This window comes from Eptatretus burgeri, chromosome 9, assembly GCF_056783735.1.
Source record: "Eptatretus burgeri isolate ZD-2024b chromosome 9, Ebu_testis_v1, whole genome shotgun sequence".
NCBI classification, from domain to species: domain Eukaryota; kingdom Metazoa; phylum Chordata; class Myxini; order Myxiniformes; family Myxinidae; genus Eptatretus; species Eptatretus burgeri.
The window spans coordinates 41,350,089-41,377,069 of NC_140969.1; the positions used below are offsets into that span (position 1 = coordinate 41,350,089).

Genomic DNA, 26,981 nt, shown 5'->3' on the forward strand with positions numbered 1-26,981 from the left:
CTCAGGAGCGTGACAAACTCTACCTGACTCGAAGCGTGGTGCTGGAACTTCTCCAGGCCCTCAAGTTTAAGTCAACTTTGCCGGACACCAACCTGCAGCAGCTGGTCCAGGTTTCGAACTAGTAGTACTTTTGTGTCTTATCCCTCAATATTTTTGTCTTCCTTTCTTCCGCTTGTTTTTGACGAATAATACGTGTGATGTAGATTTCCTCGATATTAATATAGCAAATGTTCTGCAAACTACCTTTGCTTTAAAAATTAGTTATAATGTTTTATTATTGTACAGCAATAATTTGTTTTATCTCCCATTGTCCACCCGATTTCAAGTTTTTGTGTGTCGACGCTGGGACGAGAATCGCAAACTCTTACAATCTGCAGAAGAACACAGACACAACATTGCCAATGGTAGACCTTTTTTTAAAATTGAAGAACATTTTGCATTGTTGGCCATGAGAGTTACCGGCCCCTAACCTTGGCCAGGATAACAATGGGTAAAATCAAAATGTGCAAATCAACTGTGTAAAAGCAGTCGCAGACATTTATTGTCCCGCTATTAAAACCAATTGTACGTTGCCCCATTTGCTCCAGTGCCAGACAGCAGCTATGGAAGTGACGAGGCAATACTTGACAGACCTCTTGGACTTCATTGCTGACCTGCATACACTCACCAAGCTCAAGGTCAGGTGTAATTGACACAGTTCTTCGATACGCATCAGTTATTCCGTATTGTGGTTGGAATTTCCAAATGGTTATCATGGTTTTGGATTGGGGACGATGTGAGATGGTGGTGAACAGCTGTCTTGAAGACCCGGAGGGAAGAATTTGATTGAACAGAATGTGGAAGTTGGTTCCACAGGTGGGAAAAAGAGTAACAAATGAGTGGAGGTGAGCAGTGATCCTGGATTTGCGTAGTTTCACTGGAAGGGCATTGATTGTGGACCATGTGAACCCTGCCGAAACCTGAGGGGAAAATGGGGGGGGGGGGAACAAAACACAGAAAGCAGTGATAAGGTGCAAGATAAAAAGGAGGCGGTAGAAGACAGAGACCAACGACCTGTCTGTCTTTGCGAAGTTATAGACCCATAGACTCAGCTTCATCATGGGGAGGTTCCAATAATCTGAAAGGCCTTGGTTTCCAAAGCGTGAAGCTGAGAAAGGTGAGAGGCGGGAGCATAGCCCAGAGGGGAGAGCAGTACTCCTTCAAGCTGTGGATGAAAGCCTTGTAGGTGGATAGCAGTTCATCTTTGCCAAGGAAGGACATTGTACAACGGAGGATGCCAAGTCGACAGCTGGCTTTGGAGGCCAACTTTGAAATGTGGTTTGTCCAAGAAGATCATGGCTGATAGTAAGACCCAGGAGGTTGAATGACTGAACTTTCTCAAGAGGATTGTTAAGAAAGTAGACAAGGGGGTGGGTTGCTAGATGGTCCTTTCAGAGAGAGAGAGAGAGAGAGAGAGAGAGAGAGAGAGAGAGAGAGAGAGAGAGAGAGAGAGAGAGAGAGAGAGAGAGAGAGAGAGAGAGAGAGAGAGAGAGAGAGAGAGAGAGAGAGAGAGAGAGAGAGAGAGAGAGAGAGAGAGAGAGAGAGAGAGAGAGAGAGAGAGAGAGAGAGAGAGAGAGAGAGAGAGAGAGAGAGAGAGAGAGAGAGAGATGGATGGATGGATGGATGGATGTCAGGATTTAAAGACATGTTCCAGGTGTTTGACCTGCTTGTGATTTTTTCAAAGTTTGAAGAGAGGGAAGAGGCTCCAGCCTGTCTGTCTGAAGGATACAGGATGTCATGGCAGAGGCTGGAGTTATCAGCAAATGGGTAAAGAGGACTTTCCAGAGAGAGCGAGAGAGAGAGAGAGAGATCACTGATGAAGATCCAGAATAGGACTGGGCCCAGAACACTGCTTGGGCCACTCCAGCTTTGACAGGGAGAGGAGATGAAAGAATTCTGTTGAGAACCACACATTGGCTATGAGAGTGGAGGAAGTCAGTAAGCCATGTGTGGAGTTGGCCTTGGATGCCATAGGCAGAGAGTTTGGAGCGTGAGGTAGGATACCAGACTGTATCAGAAGCACGAGATATGTCAAGAGAGATGGCCCTGATCTCACGTCTGACATTGAGGGCCTCCATCCATTGTTGGGTGAGTGGAAGCAGCATGTCCAAGGTGGAGTGACTTGGTATAAAACCAAATTGATGATCTGAGATGAGGTTGTTGGAGAAAAGGAAGGATTTCATATCAACTGCGATGATGGATTCCATGACCATGCTGATTGGAAGTAAGCTGATAGGTCTCTAGTTAAGAGGATCAGTTTTTGCACCTTTTGTATGTAATGCAGTGATGTTGGTGGATTTCCAAGTAAATGGACGATGATCAAGCGGAAATGATTGGGTGAAAAGGGCAGAGAGAGGATGTATCAGAGCAGCAGAGCAGGTTTTTAGGCCACGTGAGCTGATGCTGTCTGGTCCAGCAGCAGAGTCAGGGTCAAGGGTTGAAATAACTTTCTCCACCTTCTCTGTGTGACTTCTGTGGAGCCGGCCATGTGATTTCCTCGACGAATTTAATGAAGCACACACATGACATCATTTGCGTTATCTAATTATGTGTTATGGCTGCCTACATGGATATTACTGAGAAATCATTAGATCATGTAAATACCACTTCAAAAATTACCTTTTATTTCATTTTCAACAAAAGGGGAAAATCAAAAGTCTTATTGTATTTACTCTCCCCCACCCCTCCCTCAATCATTTCCAGAAAATGGAGATTTCATTTATTACGATAATGACAGATCCAATCATTTTTGCACAATTATTGCTGTGTAAAGACTTCAAGCAGTGATACAACGCCTGTTTTTATTGACATTCTTACTTTTGTTTAGGCTCACATGAAGACCTGCACTCAAAGTCTACATGAAGATACCTTAGGAGGTCACCTAAAGGTGGGCCTGTCCCAGGTGGTCGGGATGGAATTGACAAGAGGAAACAACCGTGACAGTAAAGCTGTTGCACGGCATCTTCCCTGGCTTTTTCATCCTCCCTCAGTAATGCAGCAGGGGTAAGTAGCATGCAGTAACACAAGCAGCTGAACTGCCTGGAGAAAAGATAGTGCACCTTGCATTGTCGTGTCGTTGTATTTGCAACTGTGTGCCTAAAGCTCACCTTGATAAGGAATGCGGCATCAAAACTACCGGTCGCTCTTGGTCATCGAAAACAGCCGTGTCGTCGCTGTGGTGGATTTCACTTTGATGAACACTTACAGCACTAATTTAATTAGTCTTTTTTTTTTGTATACCCTGTCGAGGCTCGGATGAGAGCTAAAACACAACGCACAGCAAGGGGGCATGAGACAAGAGGGGCGGGAGTGGGAGGGACAAAACAGTGGGGAACAGAGACATTTGGAGATCTGTGGAAGGGAGAGGGGTGGGACGGGGAACATGGGGAAGAGAAGATGGACATTACAGGGACTTTCAGGAAGGAAAGCAGGGAATTTGAAGGAAGTGGGCTTGGGTGGATTATTGGGGGTAGAAAAGATCGAGGATGTGGATTGGGGATGATAAGAGGTGGTGGTGAACAGCTGTTTTGACAGCCTGGAGGGAAGAATGGGAAAGAATAGAGTGAGGGAGTTTATTCCAAAGGTGGGAAAAAAGAGGAATGAAAGAGTGAAGGTGAGCAGTGATTCGTGATTTTGGTAGTTTTACCAGAAGGGGGTTGTTGGCGTACCTTGAGCGCCCTGTAGAAATGTGGTGGGAACAAATCGCAGAGAGAGCAGGGGGAGCAAGGCTGGAGAGGAGACGGTAGAAGACAGAAAGACCACCGACCAACCTGCGGTGATTGAGTGAGAGGCCCAAAGACTCAGCCTCATTGCGGGAGATGCTAATGATCCGAAATAGCTTGGTTTCTACAGAGTGAAGCCGAGAAAGGTGGGAGGCAAGAGCACCAGCCCAGAGGGGAGAGCAGTACTCCATCAGGCTATGGACAAAAGCTTTGTAAGTGGTCAGGAGCTCAAGAGGGCCGAGGAAGGACTTTGCACGACGGAGGATTCCCAGTCGGCGACTGGCTTTGGAGGCGAGGTTGGAAATGTGACTTTCCCAGGAAAGGTCATGGCAGATAGTAAGACCCAGAAGCTTGAAAGAAAAGACTTCTTCCAGAGGATTGTTGAGAAAGTGGATGGGTGGGTTTTCTAAACGGTCCTTTCGAAGAGACATAGTGAGAGTGTGAGATTTGTCCGGATTGAAAGACATGTTCCACATGTTGGACCAGTTTGTGATTTTATCCAGATCTGCAGTGAGCGAACAAGCTGCTGCTTGCCGGTCTGAGGGATGACAGATGGTACGGCAGAGGGTGGAGTCATTAGCAAAGAGATATAGAGGATTTTCCAGAGAGTCAGAGAGATCATTGATGGTCTATTGACCTTTCCTGATGTGCAGCCAATTTAAAACATGTCTAAACCACAACCATGGTCATCTTGAGTCTTTTTCATGAAACGGTTGTACTGCACCCTGTCAATGTTTGCTTTGTATGAAATGACCTTTATTTTCATTGCATTTAACCTGTGTTTTATAAGGGCCCCAATTATTTCCACCTTCTAGTGTTGGCTGAGGGGGAGGTTTTTACCCAAGTCTTCCACGAACCGGTTGGCCAGGCCAAATGTTCGACTAAAGGTGTTAGGAACTTAGACTTTGTTGAGGCTGACTGTGATAATGCATCTACTCTTCGTGGAAGACCCCATGGGATCTTTAACGTCCACTAATATAATTCTGGCAGACACCCAGCTTAACATCGATCTGAAGGACGGTGTACTTTGTGATGAAACATTCTACCTGTAAACTATCAATCAAACAGTTTATAGTCAGGTCCAGAATCAAACCCAGACTGGACAGCTCAAAAGTAAGTGAGCTACCTGTCCATTACTCCATCAGATTGCCTCTCTATATTAAAATAACACTAGTACACATAAACTTAATATTGCTTAAAATTGCAATCAACACCCATTTTGTAACACTTACTGTATGCCTTTGAAATTTCACCAGAATATTTCAACTTATCAGATATTGTTAATGAACCTCAAATCTTGTCATTGTACATCCATTTATATGAGACCTGTCCACCTCTCCTCATAGCCCTAAAGAGTTTGTCGAATGCGTCCTGCACATACGTTTGCTCTCCTGGTTGCTTCTTGGTGCATTGACGCACAGTACGCTCAGTCCAAGCCAAACGTCAGGCCTGCTGTGCACACCTCTCCCACTGGATGCTGGACCGTATATGGCGGATCACCTACTCGTGGTCATTATGGGATTTTCGGAACATTCTAAAGTAAGTATTGTCTCAATTGCCTTACACTTGCCTTTAGTGATATTTTTATAACCCTTTTAGTGATATTTGAACATCTGGATGTGATCGCCTAACTGGTTGAAGTTGGAAAGATCCATAATGCATCATCAAACAAGATCGAGAATTGCTTTAAAATAAATGTCCCCGACCGATGTGATATTTTCAAAGTCCAAAAACAGCATAACTGTGAAAAACAGATGACGAAACTCCCTGAAACTCAAACTTGTTCTGTAACTTATCATAATAAAACCATGTACCAAGTTTCAGTTGAAAATGTTAAATGGTATGGGGAAAAAAAGTTTGAAACCACAGGTGGGACAGACGGACGGACGGATAGACGGGTGAAGAGCAAGCCTACAGTCCCCTCCAGTTAAACTGGGAGGGGACTAAAAAATAAAAGAAGCAACAACAACTAGAACTAGAAAGGCATTTGGTTGAGCCCATAACTCTGCCACGTTTAAAAAAAAAAATATATATATATATATATATATATATATATATATATATATATATATATATATATATATATATATATATATATATATATATATATATATATATATATATATATATATATATATATAGCCTGGTGTTGGCGCAGTGGTTAGGGCAGCGGCTTGGGATCCAAAAGGTCCTGAGTTCAAGCCCCGTTGGGCCACTGAATTAATACACCAGGGGGTTGACTCAGCCTGTCATCCTTCCGAGGTCGGCGAAATGAGTACCAGTATACTGGCCCGGTGTATACCCCGGTTAAAATAGGTGTACTGTATCCCTGTGTCGTAAGAGGCGACCAGGGTTGTGTCAGGAAGGGCATCCGGCGTAAAACATGTGCCAAATCACTATGCGGATCATACGGATGATCCGCTGTGGCGACCCCTAACGGGAGCAGCCGAAAGAAGAAGAAGATATATATATATATATATATATATATATATATATATATATATATATATATATATATATATATATATATATATATATATATATATATATATATAATCAGTTGCACCTCCTGACTGTCATGTTGAGCATCACCACGGATTATATCTCACACAGTAAAACCACATAATCCACAAAGAGCAACCATCCATCTGCCACCAGACGATTGTTCCCGCTAATGCAAACCATTCAACCAGAAGGCATGTGATGTGATCGGCGGGTATATCAAAACATGTGGAGTATGATGAACACTCCCCTGATCTCCATTGGACATAGTCCCATGCCCAAAATCCAGATAGGCGGCTCCGTTTGATGTTTAACTGATGTTAATCATGTAATACTTGTCTGTTTAAGAGTCGCCGGGCCGAGGCCTTTGTGTGACGCTTTGGTGTAGGACTCTGTCCAATGGGGATTGGGGAGTGCTTGCACACTCCACATGTTTCGATTATTGGGTGGTCGCTAGACTACCCTTATTCTCAGTTTTTCCATCTGTCTGTTGGGTGGTCGCTAGAGTACCCTTATTTTCAGTTTTCCCGTCTGTCTGTATGTTTGTATGTTGGGTGGTCGCTAGAGTACCCTTATTTTCAGTTTTCCCGTCTGTCTGTATGTTTGTATGTTGAGTGGTCGCGAGAGTACCCTTATTTTCACTCTTTCCGTCTGTCTGTATGTATGATTGTATGTAATGGACAGCTCTGGAGGCCAGAGGAGTCAACCGATTTTGATGAAACTTGACAGGTATGTTCATAGCAGGATCGAGTTCTAGTTTTTGAGCACCGTTGCTCTGGACACCACCGTTGCCTAGCAATGGGACTTTGAAATGTTTGAAGAATCCTAAAAAAATTATTTTTTCGAAAATCAAAAATCAGCTTCGAGGCTTTTATGCGGACTATAATCAACGTCTTTGTCAAAAAATTTCAGCCCGATCCGTCAAAAGCTGTATGACTAGTATGCAATTATGTCGCGACCACCCATGTCGCCTACCGGCTTGTATGTCTGTTTGTATGTAATGGACAGCTCTGGAGGCCAGAGGAATCAACCGATTTTGATGAAACTTAACAGGTAGGTTCATACCAGGATCTAGTTGTATGTTTTTGAGCACCGTTACTATGGACACCACCGTTGCCTAGCAACGGGACTTTGAATATTTCAAAAATCATAAAAAATCAATTTTTTCGAAAATCAAAAATCGGTTTCCAGGCTTTTATGTGCACTATAATCAACCTCTTTGTCAAAAATTTTCAGCCCGATCCGTCAAAAACTGTATGACTAGTATGCAGTTATGTAGCGACCACCCGTGTCGCCGACCGGCTTGTTGGGTGGTCGCTCGAGTACCCTGATTTTCACTTTTTCTGTCTGTCTGTATGTATGTCTGTCTGTATGTAATGGACAGCTCTGGAGGCCAGAGGAGTCAACCGATTTTGATGAAACTTGACAGGCAGGTTCATACCAGGATCTAGTTGTATGCTTTTGAGCACCGTTGCTATGGACACCACCGTTGCCTCGCAACGGGATTTTTAAATTTTTGAGAAATCCCCCAAAAATTATTTTTTCGAAAATCAAAAATCGGCTTTTAAGGCTTTTATGTGCACTATAATCAACCTCTTTGTCAAAAAATTTCAGCCCGATCCGTTAAAAACTATGACTAGTATGCAATTATGTGATGACCACCCATGTCACCTACCGGCTTGTTTGTATGTTTGTATGTAATGGACAGCTCTGGAGGCCAGAGGAGTCAACCGATTTTGATGAAACTTGACAGGTACGTTCATACCAGGATCTGGTTGTATGCTTTTGAGCACCGTTGCTATGGACACCACCGTTGCTGAGCAACGGGACTTTGAAATTTTTGAAAAATCCCCCCCCCCCAATTTTTTTTTGAAAATCAAAAATCGGCTTCAAGGCTTTTATGCGCACTATAATCAACCTCTTTGTCAAACATTATATATACTCCGCTTCCCTCCTGTGCACATGTCCAAACCATCTCAATCTCGCCTCTCTCACTTTGTCTCCAAACCGTCCTACCTGCGCTGTCCCTCTAATATACTCATTCCTTATCCTGTCCATCCTCGTCACTCCCAACGAGAATCGCAGCATCTTTAACTCTGCCACCTCCAGCTCTGCTTTCTGTCTTTTTGTTAGCGCCACCGCCTCCAAACCATACAACATAGCTGGTCTCACTACCGTCTTATATACTTTCCCCTTAACTCTTGCAGCTTCCCTTCTGTCACAAATCACTCCTGCAACTCTTCTCCAACCACTCCATCCTGCCTGCACTCTCTTTTTCACTTCTCCGTTACTTTGAACAGTTGATCCCAAGTATTTAAACCAATCCACCTTCCCCACCTCAACTCCTTGCAACCGCACCACACCACCACCCTCCCTCTCATTTATGCACATGTACTCCGTCTTACTCCTACTGACTATCATTCCCCTTCTCTCCAGTGCGTACCTCTACCTCTCAAGGCTCGCCTCAGCCTGCTCCCTACTCTCCCTACAGATCATAATGTCATCCGCGAACATCATGGTCCATGGAGACTCCAGTCTGATCTCGTCCGTCAACCTGTCCATCACCATTGCAAACAGGAAAGGGCTCAGAGTCGATCCTTGGTGCAATCCCACTTTAACCTTAAACAGGTCCATCATTCCTACCGCACACTTCACCGCTGTCACACTGTCCTCATACATATCCTGCACGATCCTCACATACTTCTCCACCACTCCCGACTTCCTCAAACAATACCACAACTCCTCTCTTGGCACCCTATCATAAGCTTTCTCTAAATCCACAAACACACAATGTAACTCCTTCTGGCCTTCCCTATACTTCTCCATCAACATTCTCAAAGCAATTCTCTCATTCTCATTCTCAAAGGGCGGAGGAGCTCCTTGTGAGCCAACGGCCATCCATATCTAGTGCCCAACTGTGTCTGCGGACGTCCTCCTGCAGTTGGGTCACTTCTTATTAGGAGGTTGGTGGCAGGATTTGCACTCCGGCCACCGTAAAACCCTTCATTCCGCAAAAAGCAAAAACGCAAAAAAATCTGAAAACCCACTCCGTGGGAGTACCTCCTGTGCAGCTTCCCTTTGCAGGGCAGCTCACCGGATGACGGGATTGGGGCAAAGCCTTCGGGACCCCCAATCTTTGATAGGAGGGAAACCACGGGGTAACATCCCTGGGTCAGATTGCGGGAGAGTGTGTCGGAGTGGTGCTGAGGTGTCGTCCACCAGACGGCGGTCTCCTTGGGTTAACCTGAGGCGGTCCCTTCGGGTGGGTGCCTGGAATGTCCTATCCCTAAGAGAGGATGATCACCCGTCTCTGTTATCATCTGAGCTCAAGCGTTTGGACATCGGGATTGCAGCTCTCTCTGAGGTTCGGAGACCGGATTGCGGCGAGATAATGGTGGGTGGTTACACCTACTATTGGTCTGGTCGCTCTGATGGTTACCATACCCAAGGAGTTGCTGTAGCTGTGTCCAATAAGCTGACCCCAATGATAATTGAGGTAACACCGGTCAACGAGCGTATTATGAGATTAAGGATTCGTCACTCCTTAGGTGTCATTTCCCTGGTCTCTGTTTATGCTCCGACTGAGGCGAGTGATCTCACCGTGAAGGATGCATTCTACGCCACACTCGAGTCTGTGGTTGATCAGTGCCCCAGACGAGATACACTTCTAGACTTGGGGGATTTCAATGCATCGACTGGAACTGATAGGGACGGTTATGAGGTGTGTGTTGGTCCCCATGGGTCAGGAACTATGAACCAGAATGGCACTAAGTTCCTTGACTTTGCAAGAAGTCATGGACTTAGGGTGGCTGTTTCATGGTTTCAGCGCCCACAAGCTCATCGCTGGACTTGGTATTCCAACGCTGGCGGTGTGGCAAAGGAGATTGACCATGTCCTCATTGACGGTAGTTGGAGGATGATCCAGAACTGCAGGGTCTACCGGAGTGCTCAGTTCCTCAATACTGACCACAGGCTTGTTGTAGCAACTCTAAAGCTGCACCTTAAATCCTGGAGAATGGTACCATCCCAGCCTAGGCTGGATGTTGCCAAGCTCAGGGATGAGAGAGTAGCTGAGGAGTTTGCGAACAGGCTGAGTGGACACTTGGGGGGTCTGGGTGCTTTTGGGGGGTCCTGAAGAGTTGTGGAGCGCCTTCAAGACCACCGTCCTTGATGTTGCCGATGGATGCCTTGGAGCTCACCACAGGGCAAAGAAGAATTTTGTCTCTCAAGGGACACTGGATACCATTGATCAGAGTCGCAGGGCCAGGCTGAATGGCAGAGCTGAGCTGTTCAGGGAGCTGAGGCGTAAAACTGTACGTGCACTGAGGGTGGACAAGGAGGCCTATGTGCAAGGAATCTGTGAGGGGGTAGAGCATCACCTGTGGACAGGTGATTGTCGTCCCGCTTACAGGGGAATTCGCGCATTACGATCATCCAAGCCCATCCCTCGGAGCACTACATTTCGAGCAGAGAGTGGTAGGCTCTTGACAGAGGAGTCTGAAGTGAAGGCCCGCTGGGCCGGTTACTTTGAGCGGTTGTACCAGGCTGATCCGCCAGCTGTCGAGTTGGACGTCAAGGGTGTTACAATTCCTGTTGCTGACCCTCGAATCAACTGTGGTCCACCTACGCTTGTGGAAACACGGGCTGCGGTGAACCAGTTGAAACGGGGCAAAGCTCCAGGGATCTGTGGCATCCATGCCGAACTTCTCAAGGCTGGTGGAAATGCTGCACTCGTGTCGTTGCATGCAGTTTTGTGCTCTGCCTGGAACACAGGCATCATCCCAACTGACTGGAAGAGGGGCCTTGTTGTCCCTCTCTGGAAAGGGAAGGGTGATCGCCAAGACTGCAACAACTACCGAGGGGTGACGCTGCTCTCAGTGCCGGGCAAGGTCTTTGCTCGGATAATTCTCGATAGGGTTCGCCACCATCTGCTTGAGCACCAGCGTCCAGAGCAGTCAGGCTTTACACCAAAGAGGTCAACGATTGACCGTATCCTTGCCCTTCGTGTCCTCACCGAACGCAGACGAGAGTTTCGGCAGGGGCTGCTTGCAGCCTATGTTGATCTCTGTAAAGCGTTTGATTCAGTGAATCGGGATGTCCTCTGGAGGATTCTTGGTCTTCGTGGGGTGCCACCAAAACTGATCGATCTGATGTCTGAACTCTACTCTGGTACTGAGAGTGCTGTGAAGTGTGGTGGTACCATCTCTGACTTATTTCCAGTTGTTACTGGAGTTCGTCAGGGATGTGTACTGGCCCCCACACTTTTCAGCACTTGTATGGACTGGATTCTCGGGAGGATGTCGGAGAGATCAAGTTGCGGTGCGTCATTTGGGAATGTCAAGATCTCGGACCTTGACTTTGCAGATGATGCAGTCATCTTTGCGGAGACTTTAGACATCCTCTTGGGGGCCCTCGAGGTGCTGAATGAGGAGTCGGAGCCGTTGGGATTGCGGGTTTCTTGGGTCAAAACTAAGATCCAGGCTTTCGGTGACATCTTGGATGCTGCTGTCCTGTCTGTGTCTGTTTGTAGTGAGGATGTTGAGGTCGTGGAGAGATTCACTTACCTTGGCAGTGATATTCATGTCTCTGCTGGCTGCGAGTCAGAGGTCAATAGACGTCTGGGTCGGGCCTGGGGAGTCATGGATTCACTGGATCATGGGGTGTGGCGCTGCCGGTACCTGTGCGGGAGGACGAAAGTCCGAGTCTTCAGGTCCTTGGTACTTCCAGTCTTGCTCTATGGGTGCGAGACTTGGACTCTGACCAAGGATCTGAGACGGAGACTTAATTCCTTTGGTACCAGGTCTCTTCGGAGAATCCTTGGCTATCGCTGGTCGGATTTTGTGTCCAACGAGCGGTTGCTGAGAGAGACTCGGATGAGATTTGTTACCTGCATAGTCCGTGAGCGTCAGTTGCGGCTGTATGGACATGTGGCTCGTTTTCCTGACTCTGATCCTGCTCACCAGATTCTCTCAGCGAGGGAGTCTCATGAGTGGAGGAGGCCAGTGGGTCGACCACGTGCCTCATGGTTGCAACAGGTTGACCATCATCTCAAGGAGATGGGGATGGGCCTGGCATCTGCCTGGGGGATGGCCAGACGGAGGCCCCTGGAGTACCGGCGGAAAGTGGACGCAGCGACGTGCTGTTCTGGCACATGCTCCCATACCTGACCTGATCAGTGATGCTCTTTCCTGGCATAAACCCATATTGCTGCTCACAAATCATCACCTTTCTTCTCAACCGAGCTTCCACTACTCTTTCCCACAACTTCATGGTGTGGCTTAACAACTTTATCCCTCTGTAATTTCCACAGCTCTGCACATCACCCTTGTTCTTGAAAATCGGAACCAGTACACTTAATCTCCACTCCTCCGGCATCCTCTCACTTTCCAAGATTTTATTAAACAATCTGGTTAACAATCCCACTGCCATCTCTCCTAAACACTTCCATGCCTCCACTGGTATATCATCTCGGCCAACCGCCTTTCCACTCCTCATCCTCTTCAGAGCAGTCCTCACTTCATCCTTACTGATCCACCCCACTTCCTGATTCACTATCTCCACCTCTTCCAACCTTCTCTCTCTCTCTCTCATTTTCTTCATTCATCAGCTCCTTAAAGTACTCCATCCACCTTCTCAACACACTCTCCTCGCTCGTCAGCACATTCCCATTTACTTCCTTTATCACCCGAACCTGCAGCACATCCTTCCCAGCTCGGTCCCTCTGTCTTGCCAATCGGTATAAATCCTTTTCCCCTTCTTTTGTATCCAACTTCTCATACAGCTCCTCATATGCCTTTTCCTTGGCTTTTGCCACCTCTCTCTTTGCCTTTCGACGCCACTCCTTGTACTCCTGCCTACTTTCATCTCTCTGACTATCCCACTTCCTTTTCACCAACCCCTTCTTCCTTATACATTCCTGTATTTCCTCGTTCCACCACCAAGTCTCCTTATCTTCCTTCCTCTGTCCAGATGTCACACCAAGTACCTTCCTCGCTATCTCCCTCACCACTTCTGCTGTAGTTGCCCAATCATCCCACCCATCTTTACCACCATCCAACACCTGTCTCGCCTCCTCCCTAAATTCCACGCAACAGTCTTCCTCCTTCAGCTTCCACCATCTGGTCCTTGGTTCAGCTCTCACTCTCTTCCTCAACCTCACCTCCACAATCATCCTACAGACCACCAATCGATGCTATCGAGCTACACTCTCCCCTGCCACAACCTTACACAGTCTCCAATCTCTTTCAGGTTGCATCTCCTGCTTAAGATGTAATCCACCTGTGTGCACTTTTCTCCACTCTTGTATGTCACCCTGTGTTCCTCCTTCTTTTTGAAATACGTATTTACCACTGCCATTTCCATTCTTTTTGCAAACTCTACCACCATTTGCCCTTCCACATTTCTCTTGTTGAGACCGTACCTCCCCATCACCTCCTCATCCTCTTTATTCCCTTCCCCAACATGCCCATTGAAATCTGCTCCAATCACCACTCTTTCATCCTTGGATACACTCTCCACCACTTCATCAAACTCACTCCAGAAATCTTCTTTATACTCCATCTCACACCCCATATGTGGGGCATATGCACTGATGACATTCATCATCACCCCTTCAATTTCCAACTTCACACTCATCACTCGGTCAGACACTCTCCTCACCTCCAATACCCTCTTGACATAACCTTCCTTCAGGATTACCCCAACACCATTTCTCCTCCCATCCACACCATGGTAGAACAGTTTGAAACCACCTCCAATGCCCCTAGCCTTACTCTCCATCCACTTGGTCTCTTGTACACACAGTATGTCCACCTTTCTTCTCTCCATCATATCAGCCAACTCTCGCCCTTTGCCAGTCATCGTCCCAACATTCAGAGTTCCAACTCTCACCTCCACACTTCTACCCTTCCCCCCTCTCCCACTGCCTCTGGACTCACCTTCCCCCTCTCCTTCTTCGCCCAGCAGTAGCACAATTTCCACTGGTACCCTGCTGACCACCGGTACCGGTGGCGGTCGTTGGTAACCCGGGCCTCGACCGATCCGGTATGGAAATTCGTTTTGTTGTCCGCATAATGATTTGGCAGAGGTTTTTACGCCGGATATATATATATATATATATATATATATATATATATATATATATATATATATATATATATATATATATATATATATATATATATATATATATATATATATCTTTACATGCAGTTTTAATTTGATGTCATAACTAATATGAGTGGTTTGGTGGGTGAAGGCTTGTTGCATTGTTGCTGTCGGTTTGATTTGAATGACTGCTCATTGTCATAGTATGGTTTTCAGTGAAACATGAGGCCTGGCCAGTAAATTTGGGGAAAAGTTTGGCTGATATCACAGGCTTGATGAGCTTTTGATGCAAATTAATGGTACACGGTGTGAGGTGATGATGTTAATTAGTGTTTACTCTCTATGGTACATCCTTGTTTCATTCTCTCAAATATTTTAAAATTGTTTAACTAAATAAATCCAGTTAAATCCAATTGCCTTTAATAGGATGAAGAGTTCGTAAGTGCATGTCTCTGGCTCCTTATTTAGTAATTCATCTTAAAAGTGTAGGTATAAAAAAACGAAATCAGCCATGATTGAATAAATCACCATGATTGAGACATTCCTGGAGAATCCTGAACATAATAAATACTGGTTTTTACCTTTTTGTCCCTCTCCCACCGAAGGTCGATGAAGGTTGTATTTTTATCCCGTCTGTCTTTTTGTTTGTCTGTGGGCAGCATATCTGAAAAATTTGTGAACGGATTCAAACGAAACTTGGTGGACAGATTGGGTGTGTGACAAGGACCAAATTATTATAGTTTGGTAAAAATTCTAATCACGATCCGAATCCAAGAATTAGTAAAGTGATTCTTCACCATTGAATGATTAGGAGACAAAAACAATATATGACACTATAATCTCAAAAAGTTGCGGATGGATTTGGATGAAACTTGGTGGATGAGTTGGTGAGGTGACAAGAACAAGCTGATGAGATTTTGCTGAAAACCAGGATCCGGATCCAGCCAATCAGTGGGATACAAAACGTAAACTGTTTAGCCTGGTGGAGGTATACGCTCTACTAAGTGTCATTTTAATGTATTGTTATTATTGTCAGATTATATAATTATACTTCCATTTAAAATATTTAATCTATACTTCGGGATTGTCCGATTGTGAGAACAAGTGCTCGATTCCTCTAGGCTTCGATGGCACACATTGCTTCACTCTTCCACGCATTCATCTTTGCACAACTGTGGACAGTTTATTGTGAGCAACAGGCAGGACCAGCAGCACCATGGACTCCAGGAGATGTGGGATCAGCAGCAGCTCTCAGTGCAATGGAGTTTTGGAGTCGTGTTACCCCAGGAATCCTGCAGCTCATTGCTCCCAACCAAGTGGTATGGTACCCCAGGAATACTGATCGATTTTTGAATCATTCTCTAATTATAATCAATGATGCTTTTGATCTACTGTTTAAGTTTCTTTTGGTCAATGGCATAGATCCATTTTCATAAACATTACCTGTACGAGCAATCCTATAGGCCCCTGGCTCAATTTTTTTTTTTTTAATGTTGAAATTCCAAGAATGGGAAACAGGTATAGAAAGGGTGTATTGATGTCACTTGCAAGGACTTAATCAAAATGAAACCTAGCCTCGTCAGTGACTTGTCACCAAGCCAAGCAAAGCATACGTAGTTCACGCTTGCTTTTTCTGGGCATTTATCAATGTGAAGAATGAAAATATTTTTCGCCAAATCATTATTTTTTGCCCCCAGCACTGCTTGGGTCCTTGGCCATTACAATGCCACCATGCATGATTTGGGAATGATTACTATGATACGAGGTCCGTCTAAAAAGTAACAGGACAGACCTCACAGAAATTTTATTCAAACAAATATATTGAAATCGCAGCTTGTCCCCTTCAAAATAGTTTCCCACCAGTGTCACACACTTGTCCATCCTCTTCTTCCACGCTTCGATGCACCACCGGAAGGCTTCTTCTGGAACTCTCCAGAGGTCCGTCGTCACGGTCCTTGATGGCCTCCACATCAGGATGTCGGGTCCCCTTGATCACCCCCTTGAACTTGGAGAATAGGAAAAGATCACAAGGGGCCAAGTCTGGTGAATACGGGGGTTGCTCCAGAGTTGGCACCTTACTCTCCGCCAGAAACTGTCGGATACTCGGGGCACTGTGAGCAGGGGCGTTGTCATGGTGAAGCACCCAGGCATTGTTCTCCCACGGATCCCTCCTCTTGACCTGGACTGATCTCAGGAGGCACCGAAGGATCTCCTTGTACACGTATTGATTCACTGTTTGACCCTGTGGTAGAAACTCAAAGTGGACGATGCCCTTGATGTCAAAAATCGCAATGAGCATCACCCTGACCTTCAACTTCGACATCCTTGCTTTCTTTCGTCTTGGTGATGCCAGACTTTTCCACTGACGCCTCTGCCGTTTGGTCTCGGGATCGTATTCGAATATCCATGATTCATCACCAGTAATGACTCTCCCGAGCAGGTCTGGATCGTCCTCGAGGTGCTCGATAATGTCTTGACAGACAGTGACTCTGTTGCTTCTGGTCCTCGGACAACAGCTTGGGGACCATCTTTGCGCACACCTTGCACATTGAGATTTTCAGTGATGATGCTCCAGACAGTGTCCTTGTTGATTGAAAGTTCCTCAGCAATCATCCGCACCGTGAGTCGACGATCTGCGTGCACCATCTGCTTCACACGCTTGATGTTGTCCGCCGTTCTGCTCGTCGAAGGTCTTCCAGACCGTGGATCATCTTCAACCTTCTCCCATCCCTCTATGAAACCTCTTGTACCATTCAAATGCACGTGTACATGACATCGTTTCTTCCCCGTAGACGCTGGAGCATTGCAAAGGATTCGGAAAAATCACACAATGAACCACCACCTTCGGAAGGTGCAGCATTGCAAAGGATTCGGATTCGGAAGGTGCAGCCAAGCTTGGCAAGAAACTTCAGATTGGCTCTTTTCTCACGACTCATAGCGAGACGACTCAGACGAGACAACGTGTTAAGCACGACCTGTAAAAAATCACACAATGAGCGCAGTCAACCATCACCAATCATATATATTGCTGGAATGTTGTGAAAGACGGACACAACCCGTTCATTCAAGTTGTGTAAGTGGAGCACACAGCAGGCTCAGTCCCGTTACTTTTTAGATGGATCTCGTATAACTAGTGGTTTGGGAAGAGATGCAAACACAGACACTGAATCTTATGATGTAGATAAAACACCTGGGTTGTCTGTGGTTGCTCCACCATTGTCATCCCCACCCTCCACCCCCATCCCCAATGAGTTTCGCTTGATAAACTGTTCGATTGAAATCATGTGTTGTGGATGTAGCACAGGTTTGATGGGCCAAATAGCCTCCTCCTCCCTCGAAAGCAAATGCTTCTGAACATCCCATGATGCTTTTAATCAGCAATCTTGGTAGATGTCTACATATTGCATATTCATCTACAAATTGAATAGACATGCTTTGTATCGACATTTATCAATATCGATGTGAATAATGAAAAAGAAAAATGTCCAAATATATTATGTTTGGTGTCTTTGGCAATTAATATGGCAGCATTTTCAGCTTTGTGTGACCAATGGTTTTAAAGGAGAGGCAAAACTGACACTCAGACATTCGATCTTGTATCGAAATATATTGTTGCTTTTTTGGCAATGAGCTGACTTAATCCAAACCCCAAGTCCTAAGTTACGACACTGTGTTCCAATGCTTTGTTTCACTAAACAACATAACTGATTGAAACTTAATGTTGATCTGGAAGACTTGAAACGTGTTTGTCATTGGGTGTAGCTCAACATGTCTTTCTTTAGATCAGAACTTTGACATTTGACTCCTTTCTCCAAGTCCTGGTGAAATCTGTTTACGTGCGCCATAAATGTGTTCTCTCAATGTGCTCTCCCTCATGAATGTTGAAGCGATGATGCGCATAGCTTACAGTGGGGTGGAGTGCCACAATGCTTCCTTGCTTCAAAAAAAGCTCGGGTTCTCAAATTTACTTCGCAGTCTCCAATCTGTCCTCTTGCCAACTACCCAGCCCATCTCCTGGAACACCTGAACTTCTCACCCGGAAAGGAATAGACTCTGGATCGTTATTACCAGACCTCAAAAACTCACTTTCAAAGCTCACAGATAAGCTTCTCAAAGACAAAAATCGACATTGACCGTTTTCTTTTCTGTAAGCTCCATGCTTTCAGTATGAAAGGCAATAAAAATTGCCCTGTCCTAAACCTCCAATAAGACATCTTGGCTGGTTTAAGCTCGAATAGGGAGACACCATGAGTACTTGGTTGTGAGCAATGAGCTGCAGGATTCCTGGAGTGACACGACACCCAAACTCCATTGCACTCAGAACTGCTACAAATCCCACATATACCAGAGTCCATGGTCCTGCTGGACACATCCAATGCCAAACATGAATCCGAATAGTTGAGACTTTTGTAAATATCATGCAGTGTCTTTCTTTCTCTCTGTCTAACTTTATCCATGAAACAATATCCACAACCAAAATGCAGCCAGGATATATTAACATCCCCAATCCAAATTATGGCAAACTTCAAGGTGTAGCACCTTCTTAGTGGCACTGAATCAAAATGGCTGTTCTCGTGTGTATGACCTCATCGGGAATCAAATGCAGACAAGAGCATGCCACCAATGAAGCTATCCTTCCACTCCTGAATGAGTTCCTTTCTCCTGCTCTACCAATGAATTGTGTGTACCTCAACATATCTTGTTTTTCAAATCTCAGTGACTTAGACCTCTTTGGAAAGACTTCATTTTGCAGATAACTACACTTTGTACTGAAGCTCTTTTTGCCTGCAATCATGTGATTCGACATCTTCATATTCAAATCTGTCATTTCAAAAAATGGTCAGTGATCTGGAACATAAAATTCAATCCAAATAATTCATTTCCTACCAAGGTTCTCAAACGATCACCTGGTTTGCAACTCACCTGCAAAAGTGGCATCATCTGGGGACCTTGGATGCAATCAAAATAAAGACCAATTATTGCACTATAGTCCCAAGAAGGAAGCAACACATAACAAAACACACACACACACACACACACACACACACACACACACACACACACACACACACACACACACACACACACACACACACACACACACACACACACACACACACACACACAATGTACTGATAAGTACTTACAAAATTTATTTTATTTGAAGTCATAACCTTAATTTATTAGCAATTGACTGATTTCCCAACTGTCCGGATCATCAGCTGGGCACCATTTTTCATTGAGGTTTTGATCCTTTCAGCCCAGAACCTCTCCAAACGATGGATCCACAACAACGGCCGCAGGTCCACATCAGTAGATTACTCAACATCAATGGACCCACAACCTCAAAGTTGTGTCCAGACAGTCAGTCAACACAGCAATGCAATATCCTTATTCAAACTTATTTAATTATTACTTTTATTTTAAGTATTACTACATTTGAATAACTATAATCATACACCACTTTATATGTTCATATATTAACATTTGATGTTAATATTTGATATTTGATCTGAATCATCAATATATTTGAATCATTGAATATTTGATCATGTTTTATTTGAGGTAATAAATTAATTTTCCTATTACATTCATCACCATGAGCCTGGTGTTGGCACAGTGGTTAGGGCAGCAGCTTGGGATCCAAAAGGTCCTGAGTTCAAGCCCCGTTGGGCCACTGAATTAATACACCAGGGGGTTGACTCAGCCTGTCATCCTTCCGAGGTCAGCGAAATGAGTACCAGTGTACTGGGCCGGTGTATACCCCGGTTAAAATAGGTGTACCATATCCCTGTGTCGCAAGAGGCGACCAGGGTTGCGGCAGGAAGGGAATCCGGCGTAAAACATGTGCCAAATCACTATGCAGATCATACAGATGATCCGCTGTGGCGACCCCTAAAGGGAGCAGCAATAACAAGAAATCCCGATGAATACATGTATGATATTCTATGGATTGTAAGCAATTCTAGGATAGCAAGGGACGAGGAAGGAGTGGAAGAGGAGGAAAGGGAGAAGAAAGAGAAGAAGGAGAGGGAGAAGAGAGAGAAGAGAGAGAAGGAGGAAAGAGAGAAGAGAGAGAAGAAGGAGAGGGAGGAGAGGGAGGAAAGAGCGAGAATGAATAAATATAAAAATATGGAAACTGGTGAGATTAAAAAAAGATAGGGGGTATTATAGAAAATAAATAAATCTCAACTCACCGAGGAGGAAAACAAAGAATTAACAAGTCTATTAGCAATATTTTCGACAAGACGATTGACATCGTTTTCAAGGACAAGATATTGACTTTAATTATAGTTTTTCATTTTTTTTCTTAAATAAATGGAGGAGAGAGTGAAGGCATTTCTAAGGATTCTTTATGTTTTAAAAAAAATCAAGATTCAAATGTGCGTGTTGGAAACTAAAAAGGTATTCACACTCTGTAGGAATTTCTCTCATAAATAAATGAGTTATTCTCTCAAATGTAAAAAGAAAGCTTATACTGAAAAATCTCATATTTTAAAAGTAAAAATAATAGGGTTATACAAAAAGGTACATGTTCGGTGTGTGGTTCAAAAAAGTGTCAATTTATCTCCAAACACAAACGTGGAGGAGATATACAAAAGTTTTTATCAGGAAATAAATTTACAACTACTGGAATACCAGGGGAATTACATCTACTGGGATATTCTTTCTGTGGTCCAGGCACAAACTTGGATAAAAGATTAGATGAGGCAGACAATCCTAAACCATGGAGTAAACCCATCAATAGGGTTGATGAGGTGTGCATGAGGCACGATATTGATTATGGGAATACCACAACGTTGGAAGAAAAGCATGAAGCCGATGGAGAAATGTTGTATAATTTATCTCTGATACGAAATCCAACCTTGAGAGATAAAGTTCATAGGTTCATCGTGAAAAAGATGATCAGTGCGAAATTGAAACTTGGAAATTCAAAAAAACTTATAGGCTCTAATGATGTCATTAAGATTGAAGAGCAATTGGCTGATGAATTACATAAACCAATATTCACAAAGTTTCAGAGAAGGAAGGTTTATTCCAAAGAAGTTGATTTATATCTGGTCTGCTGATTTGATTGAACTCAATAATGATAAGGGGTACAAGTATGCTTTAACCGTTATTGATTTGAGGAGTAGATATGCGTGGGTTGTCCCTTTAAAAAACAAAAACAGGTAATACTCTTATGTTAGCCTTTCAACGGATATTTAATAAAAGTAAGAGAAAACCTAAAAAATTGTGGACTGATGAAGGTAGAGAGTTTTATAACATGACATTTATGAATTTTCTAAAAAAATAACAATATTACATTATACAGTACCTTTAATGAAGGAAAAGCCGTTGTTATCGAACGTTTTAATCGTACCTTAAAAGAGAGACTATATAAAAAATTCACACAACTCGGTTCACAACAATGGTCATCTTTTATTCAGGATATTGTGGATAAGTATGACACGATTTACACATCAACGAATATGAAACCATGAGAAACATTTACAAAATTAAAATATGAAAAAGAGATTAAAGTCAGAAAACCTAAGTTCAAAGGTGGTGATATCGTAAGAATAATGTTACGGTTTCCCGCCCGTCGGCGTGCGAACGACCGCATCTAACCAATAGCGGTCGCTTCACCCACCGAACGGACAATCCAGTCGCGGCTTTCCGGATCAATGCCGGAAACCAGCCATGGGTGTGTTTTTAACCACACCACAACCTTGTCCACACTCTACCCGCGCTACAGGGTCCGATCGCCAAATCTTCGATTTACCTAATTATTCGCGCGGGTAGGTTACCGAGAGATTGTACCTCAACGGGACCGCTTGGAAACGAGCGGCTTAAGCAGCTCGCTTCCTTTTGGGATAACCGAGCGGGGTATTATCACGCAGTCCCATTGGACCCGATCACTTTACCAGCTATTTAAAAACCAACTATATTCCGAGTGCAAGATGGCAGCTCAATTAAGGGAAGAGGACGCAACGAACAGGTTTACATTCACACAAGGACATTTATTATAATAAAGCATGTATGCAATTATATAAGCAACAAAAGCACAACAAAAGAACTACGACCGTCTATACGAAATGCGATGCAAACATTTACAGCACACGAAGCACTTAACAATTTCCTACTTAATAGACGGGCCCTCGGACACACGTACGCACACACACACACACACACACATCCAAGAAATGGTGGCAGAGGCCTTTAATAACGAGCTCCAGCTTGGAGGGCAGGTGAGCTGAAACCCAGAACCTATCTCGAACCTCTCCACCTCGTGTGGTCTTCAAGTTGTTTGGACCCGGGCTCCAGCGAGAGCAAGCTGGATCTAATCGTCGTGAGCCGAGATTCTTCCCGAGCTCCCGCAAATCCTCCCGCGCTTCTCAACACGTGCTGGTGAGATGAGGCGCCGATCCTTCCCGTTGATGCGCCGCTTCCCCCCAAGGAACCACCTCGAAGAAAAGGTCGACGAGTCGCACCAAGCCGGGAACCAAAATGGAGAACAAAGAGCTCCACGAACCAAGAAGAAGAAGAAGCCACCACTCGTAGCTCGAGCCGAGCAACCGGCTTAACTTTCTTCCAAACAAGTAAAGGCAGCTTGAAGCAAAAAGCTTTCAAAAGCCTCCGGCCTTAACCAGAGTCAAGCAGGACCCGAAGCTCTGCTGAACAACTCCTCTGCAGAAGCAAAAAGCTTCCGAAGGCCTCAACCCTAACCCAAGCCAAACAGGACCCGAAGGTCTGCTGAGCGACTACTCTCTGCCGAAGCAAAAAGCTTACTCCTCAAGAACAAAGAAAGGATCTCGTCCTTATCCTTCTCCGCCCCCTCCCCTACGCCCGGTGTGACTCATGCCCTCGTGATCCATCCCCCCGCTCAACCACAAGTGGGAGGGAGTTGTTGACATCATGAATCACGGGACGGCAGGGTGGTTCTTCCTCTTCGCAGAAGAGGGGGAGGGATGTCTCCATTGTTCGTTCCCTAACTATTAAATCGATCCGCAGCGCATCTAATCGATTTCTAAACATTTAAACAATGAAAGGTGAGCTATCCAGGGAACAAGCACTTATCGACATAGCTGACTGAAGGAACCTGAATGTTGTGTGCAATCGAATTCCCAAATTCGTAACAATATATAGATGGAAATCTCATTTTGAAAAGGGTTATACAAAGCGGTGGACAAATGAGCTTTTTAAAATTGTTGATGTGATAAATACAGTTCCTTTGACTTATAAAGTATATGATTTAGAAGGGGAAGAGATTTTAGGTTCCTTTTATTCACAGGAATTACAAAAGACAAAACTAAGCAGATAATACCCATGGGAGCAATTGGTTGCCGCTTCACTCCCCCCCCCCCCGACTATACACCGTTGTGGACACTCGAGGGCCAAGTCCGAGGTGTATAACAGGTGGCATCTGCCGTATATAATGCGTGTCTAGGGGGGACGTTCTTAGATCTGTGAACCCAAAACACAGAATTCTCAACTGAATAGTCAAGGCTTAATTTTTGTTTGTTGGTGTGTGTGTGTGTGTGTGTGTGTGTGTGTGTGTGTGTGTGTGTGTGTGTGTGTGTGTGTGTGTGTGTGTGTGTGTGTGTGTGTGTGTGTGTGTACCCGTACCCCCCCCTCACATTCAAAATCTAAACCCCCACCCCAACCCTCGCATTCAAAATCTCAATCCCCACCCAACCCTCACATTCAAAATCTCAACCCAACCCTCACATTCAAAATCTCAACCCCAACCCTCACCCAACACAATGTCTTTTCTTCTTTTTTTTCTTTTCTTCCAATTCTGTATTTTAAGGCTTTCAGGTTTGATAAAGTAGAAAGGTGGAGTAAGAACCTTCCTGCACTTTCTTCCCAGAACTTTCTTGATATTGCTCTCATCAAGCACCATCCAACAAAGAATCACATCGATAGGTTTAGATCCCAAAGAGTGGTAGAAACCACATTTCAAGTCTCCAAAATAAACCCAACTTTCCAAGTCTTCAAGGTATAACCACATTCCTGTTGAGTTTCCAAGATATGCATCACATTGTGAGTTATCAAACCAGAACCCACATTTCAAGTCTCCAAAATAAAACCAACTTACAAAGTCTCTAAGGGATAACTCATTTCCTGATTTTTTCAAAATTTGTGAGTCTCCAAGGTAGGCCCCATATTTAGAACCATCTTGGCAGAACCCTTTTCCTGAGTCTCCAAGGTAGTTATTTAAACCATCAAGGCAGAACTCATTTACTGATTTTTTCAAAATTTGTGAGTCTCCAAGGTAGGCCCCATATTTAGAACCATCTTGGCAAAACCCTTTTCCTGAGTCTCCAAGGTAGTTATTTAAACCATCAAGGCAGAACTCATTTACTGATTTTTTCAAAATTTGTGAGTCTCCAAGGTAGGCCCCATATTTAGAACCATCTTGGCAGAACCCTTTTTCTGAGTCTCCAAGGTAGTTATTTAAATCATCAAGGCAGAACTCATTTACTGATTTTTTTCAAAATTTGTGAGGTCTCCGAGGTAGTTTTCACATTTAAACCCACCAAGGATAACTCATTTACTGATTTTTTTTCAAAATTTGTGAGTCTCCAAGGTAGGCCCCATATTTGGAACCATCTTGGCAGAACCCTTTTCCTGAGTCTCCAAGGTAGGTTTCACATTTAAAACCACAAAGGATAACTCATTTACTGATTTTTTTCAAAATGTGTGAGTCTCCAAGGTAGGCCCCATATTTGGAACCATCTTGGCAGAACCCTTTTCCTGAGTCTCCAAAGTAGTTATTTAAACCATCAAGGCAGAACTCATTTACTGATTTTTTTCAAAATTTGTGAGTCTCCAAGGTAAAACTTGTATTCTGGCTCATCAAGGTATAACTTGTTCAGTGGGTATTGTCTTGATAACTCACAATGAGTACTATTGTTGCAAAACTCTCTTTCAGGATTTTGCTGGTCTCCAAGGTATAACTCTTTGGTTGGGCCATCAAGGTCGAGCTCGTTCTGTGGGTCTTGGTCGCTCACAAGGTCTTCAACCAAGCCAACAATTTCGCCCCAAGTTGTAGCAAAAGCAGTATTTTCATTTTGTATTTCAGATACAATTTCCTGTGAGAGAAAATAATAATGGATTAATTAAGTGATTTAATTATTAAATGAGTCTATGCTTCAATCAAACTTTGTAAATAGGAAAATATAATCTTACCTCAACAGATAAGAGGTTTGAATCCAGTTCATCAACTTGAAGGTTTAGTTCCATACAAGTAGTAGAACTCCAAGGAACTCCAAAATCATCCCACTCAAGGTCTCGCTTATTATGTGGGTCTTGGTCACTCACAAGGTCTTCAGCCAAGCCAACAATTTCACCCCAAGTTGTGGCAAAATCGGTATTTTCATTTTGTATTTCAGATACAATTTCCTGTGAGAGAAAATAATAATGTATTAATTCAGTGATTTAATTATTAAATGAGTCGATGCTTAAATCAAACTGTAAATAGGAAAATAAAATCTTACCTCAACAGATAAGAGGTTTGAATCCAGTTCATCAACTTGAAGGTTTAGTTCCATACAAGTAGTAGAACTCCAAGGAACTCCAAGGTCAGCACAGCACTCCATAGTCAGTAAAAAATGTTTAAAATGGAGTCTGGGTTGAAGCTTTTATACAGAAAGACTGGTGGGCATGGTTTCCCTGGGCAACCCAGGCTTTCCCAGGCAAGCCCAGGCAAGCCTTCCTTGGGAAATGTTTCAAAAACATAACATTCTAGAATTTTCTAGTGAATTCTTTGTGAGCCAGAGATTAACTGGAAATTATGTAAGAGTAGGTGGGGCTTAGTAAAAGTGCACGGAGCTTATAAAAATACCTCATGAAAAGTGGGCGGGGTTTAGTAAAAGTGGGCGCGAGTTAGGGAAAGTGGGCGTGGCTTATGAAAATACCTCGTGAAAAATGGGTGGGGCTTATGAAACGTGGGCGGGCCTTATGAAAAGTGGGCGTGGCTTACACAAAAAATAATCTGAGGCTCAGGAGGTGGCCAAACAAGAACATGAAGAGAAGTTTATCATTTTATTTCTGCTCAACAAAGATATTTAGACCAAGAACAAAGTTCTAAAATAATATTTGTGAACATACTCGATAGTGATGAATGTAATAGGAAAATTAATTTATTATCTCAAATAGAACATGATCAAATATTCGTTGGCTCACTCTTTGAGTGGAGTAAGAGTCCGAGGGGGAGAGAAAATCATTCTCCTCTTTTGACCAAATAAGCCTTGATCAAGAAAACTTCCCCTATTAATTTGTATGAGGTTTTTTGGACCCTGAGACAGTCTCAATTTAACATGAGCTTGTATGGCAGAAAAACCATACTTCTCTTTTTGTCCTGATGGGTCTCGAGTCAGAGAGTTCTCCCTATACATTTGTATGGGAGGAATTATCCGCCTGCTTAGGGGTTTTCGGGGATCAATTCATAGTTTTCCTCAATCATTTGCATGGGTGCCCCAGAAACCCCATTAATCTACTACATACATATATATATATATATATATATATATATATATATATATATATATATATATATATATATATATATATATATATATATATACATATATATATATACATATATATACATATATATATATATAT

At 43.9% G+C, this 26,981-nt stretch overlaps 1 protein-coding gene across 13 annotated transcripts in view; it reads left to right on the forward strand.

Annotated features, from left to right (window-relative positions):
- UNC79 (unc-79 subunit of NALCN channel complex) overlaps positions 1–26,981 on the forward strand; it is a 259,172-nt gene that overhangs the window by 222,187 nt on the left and 10,004 nt on the right. For 11 of the 13 annotated variants that reach the window (XM_085894914.1, XM_085894918.1, XM_085894919.1 and 8 more), the window contains 6 exons: positions 6–110; positions 327–404; positions 588–677; positions 2,867–3,042; positions 5,108–5,300; positions 15,491–15,688. In XM_085894914.1, the coding sequence (XP_085751040.1) occupies positions 6–110; positions 327–404; positions 588–677; positions 2,867–3,042; positions 5,108–5,300; positions 15,491–15,688 (840 nt within the window). Of the gene's footprint in view, positions 1–5; positions 111–326; positions 405–587; positions 678–2,866; positions 3,043–5,107; positions 5,301–15,490; positions 15,689–26,981 lie in introns of those variants that run through there. The other 2 variants (XM_085894924.1, XR_015061602.1) reach the window with 2 other exon arrangements.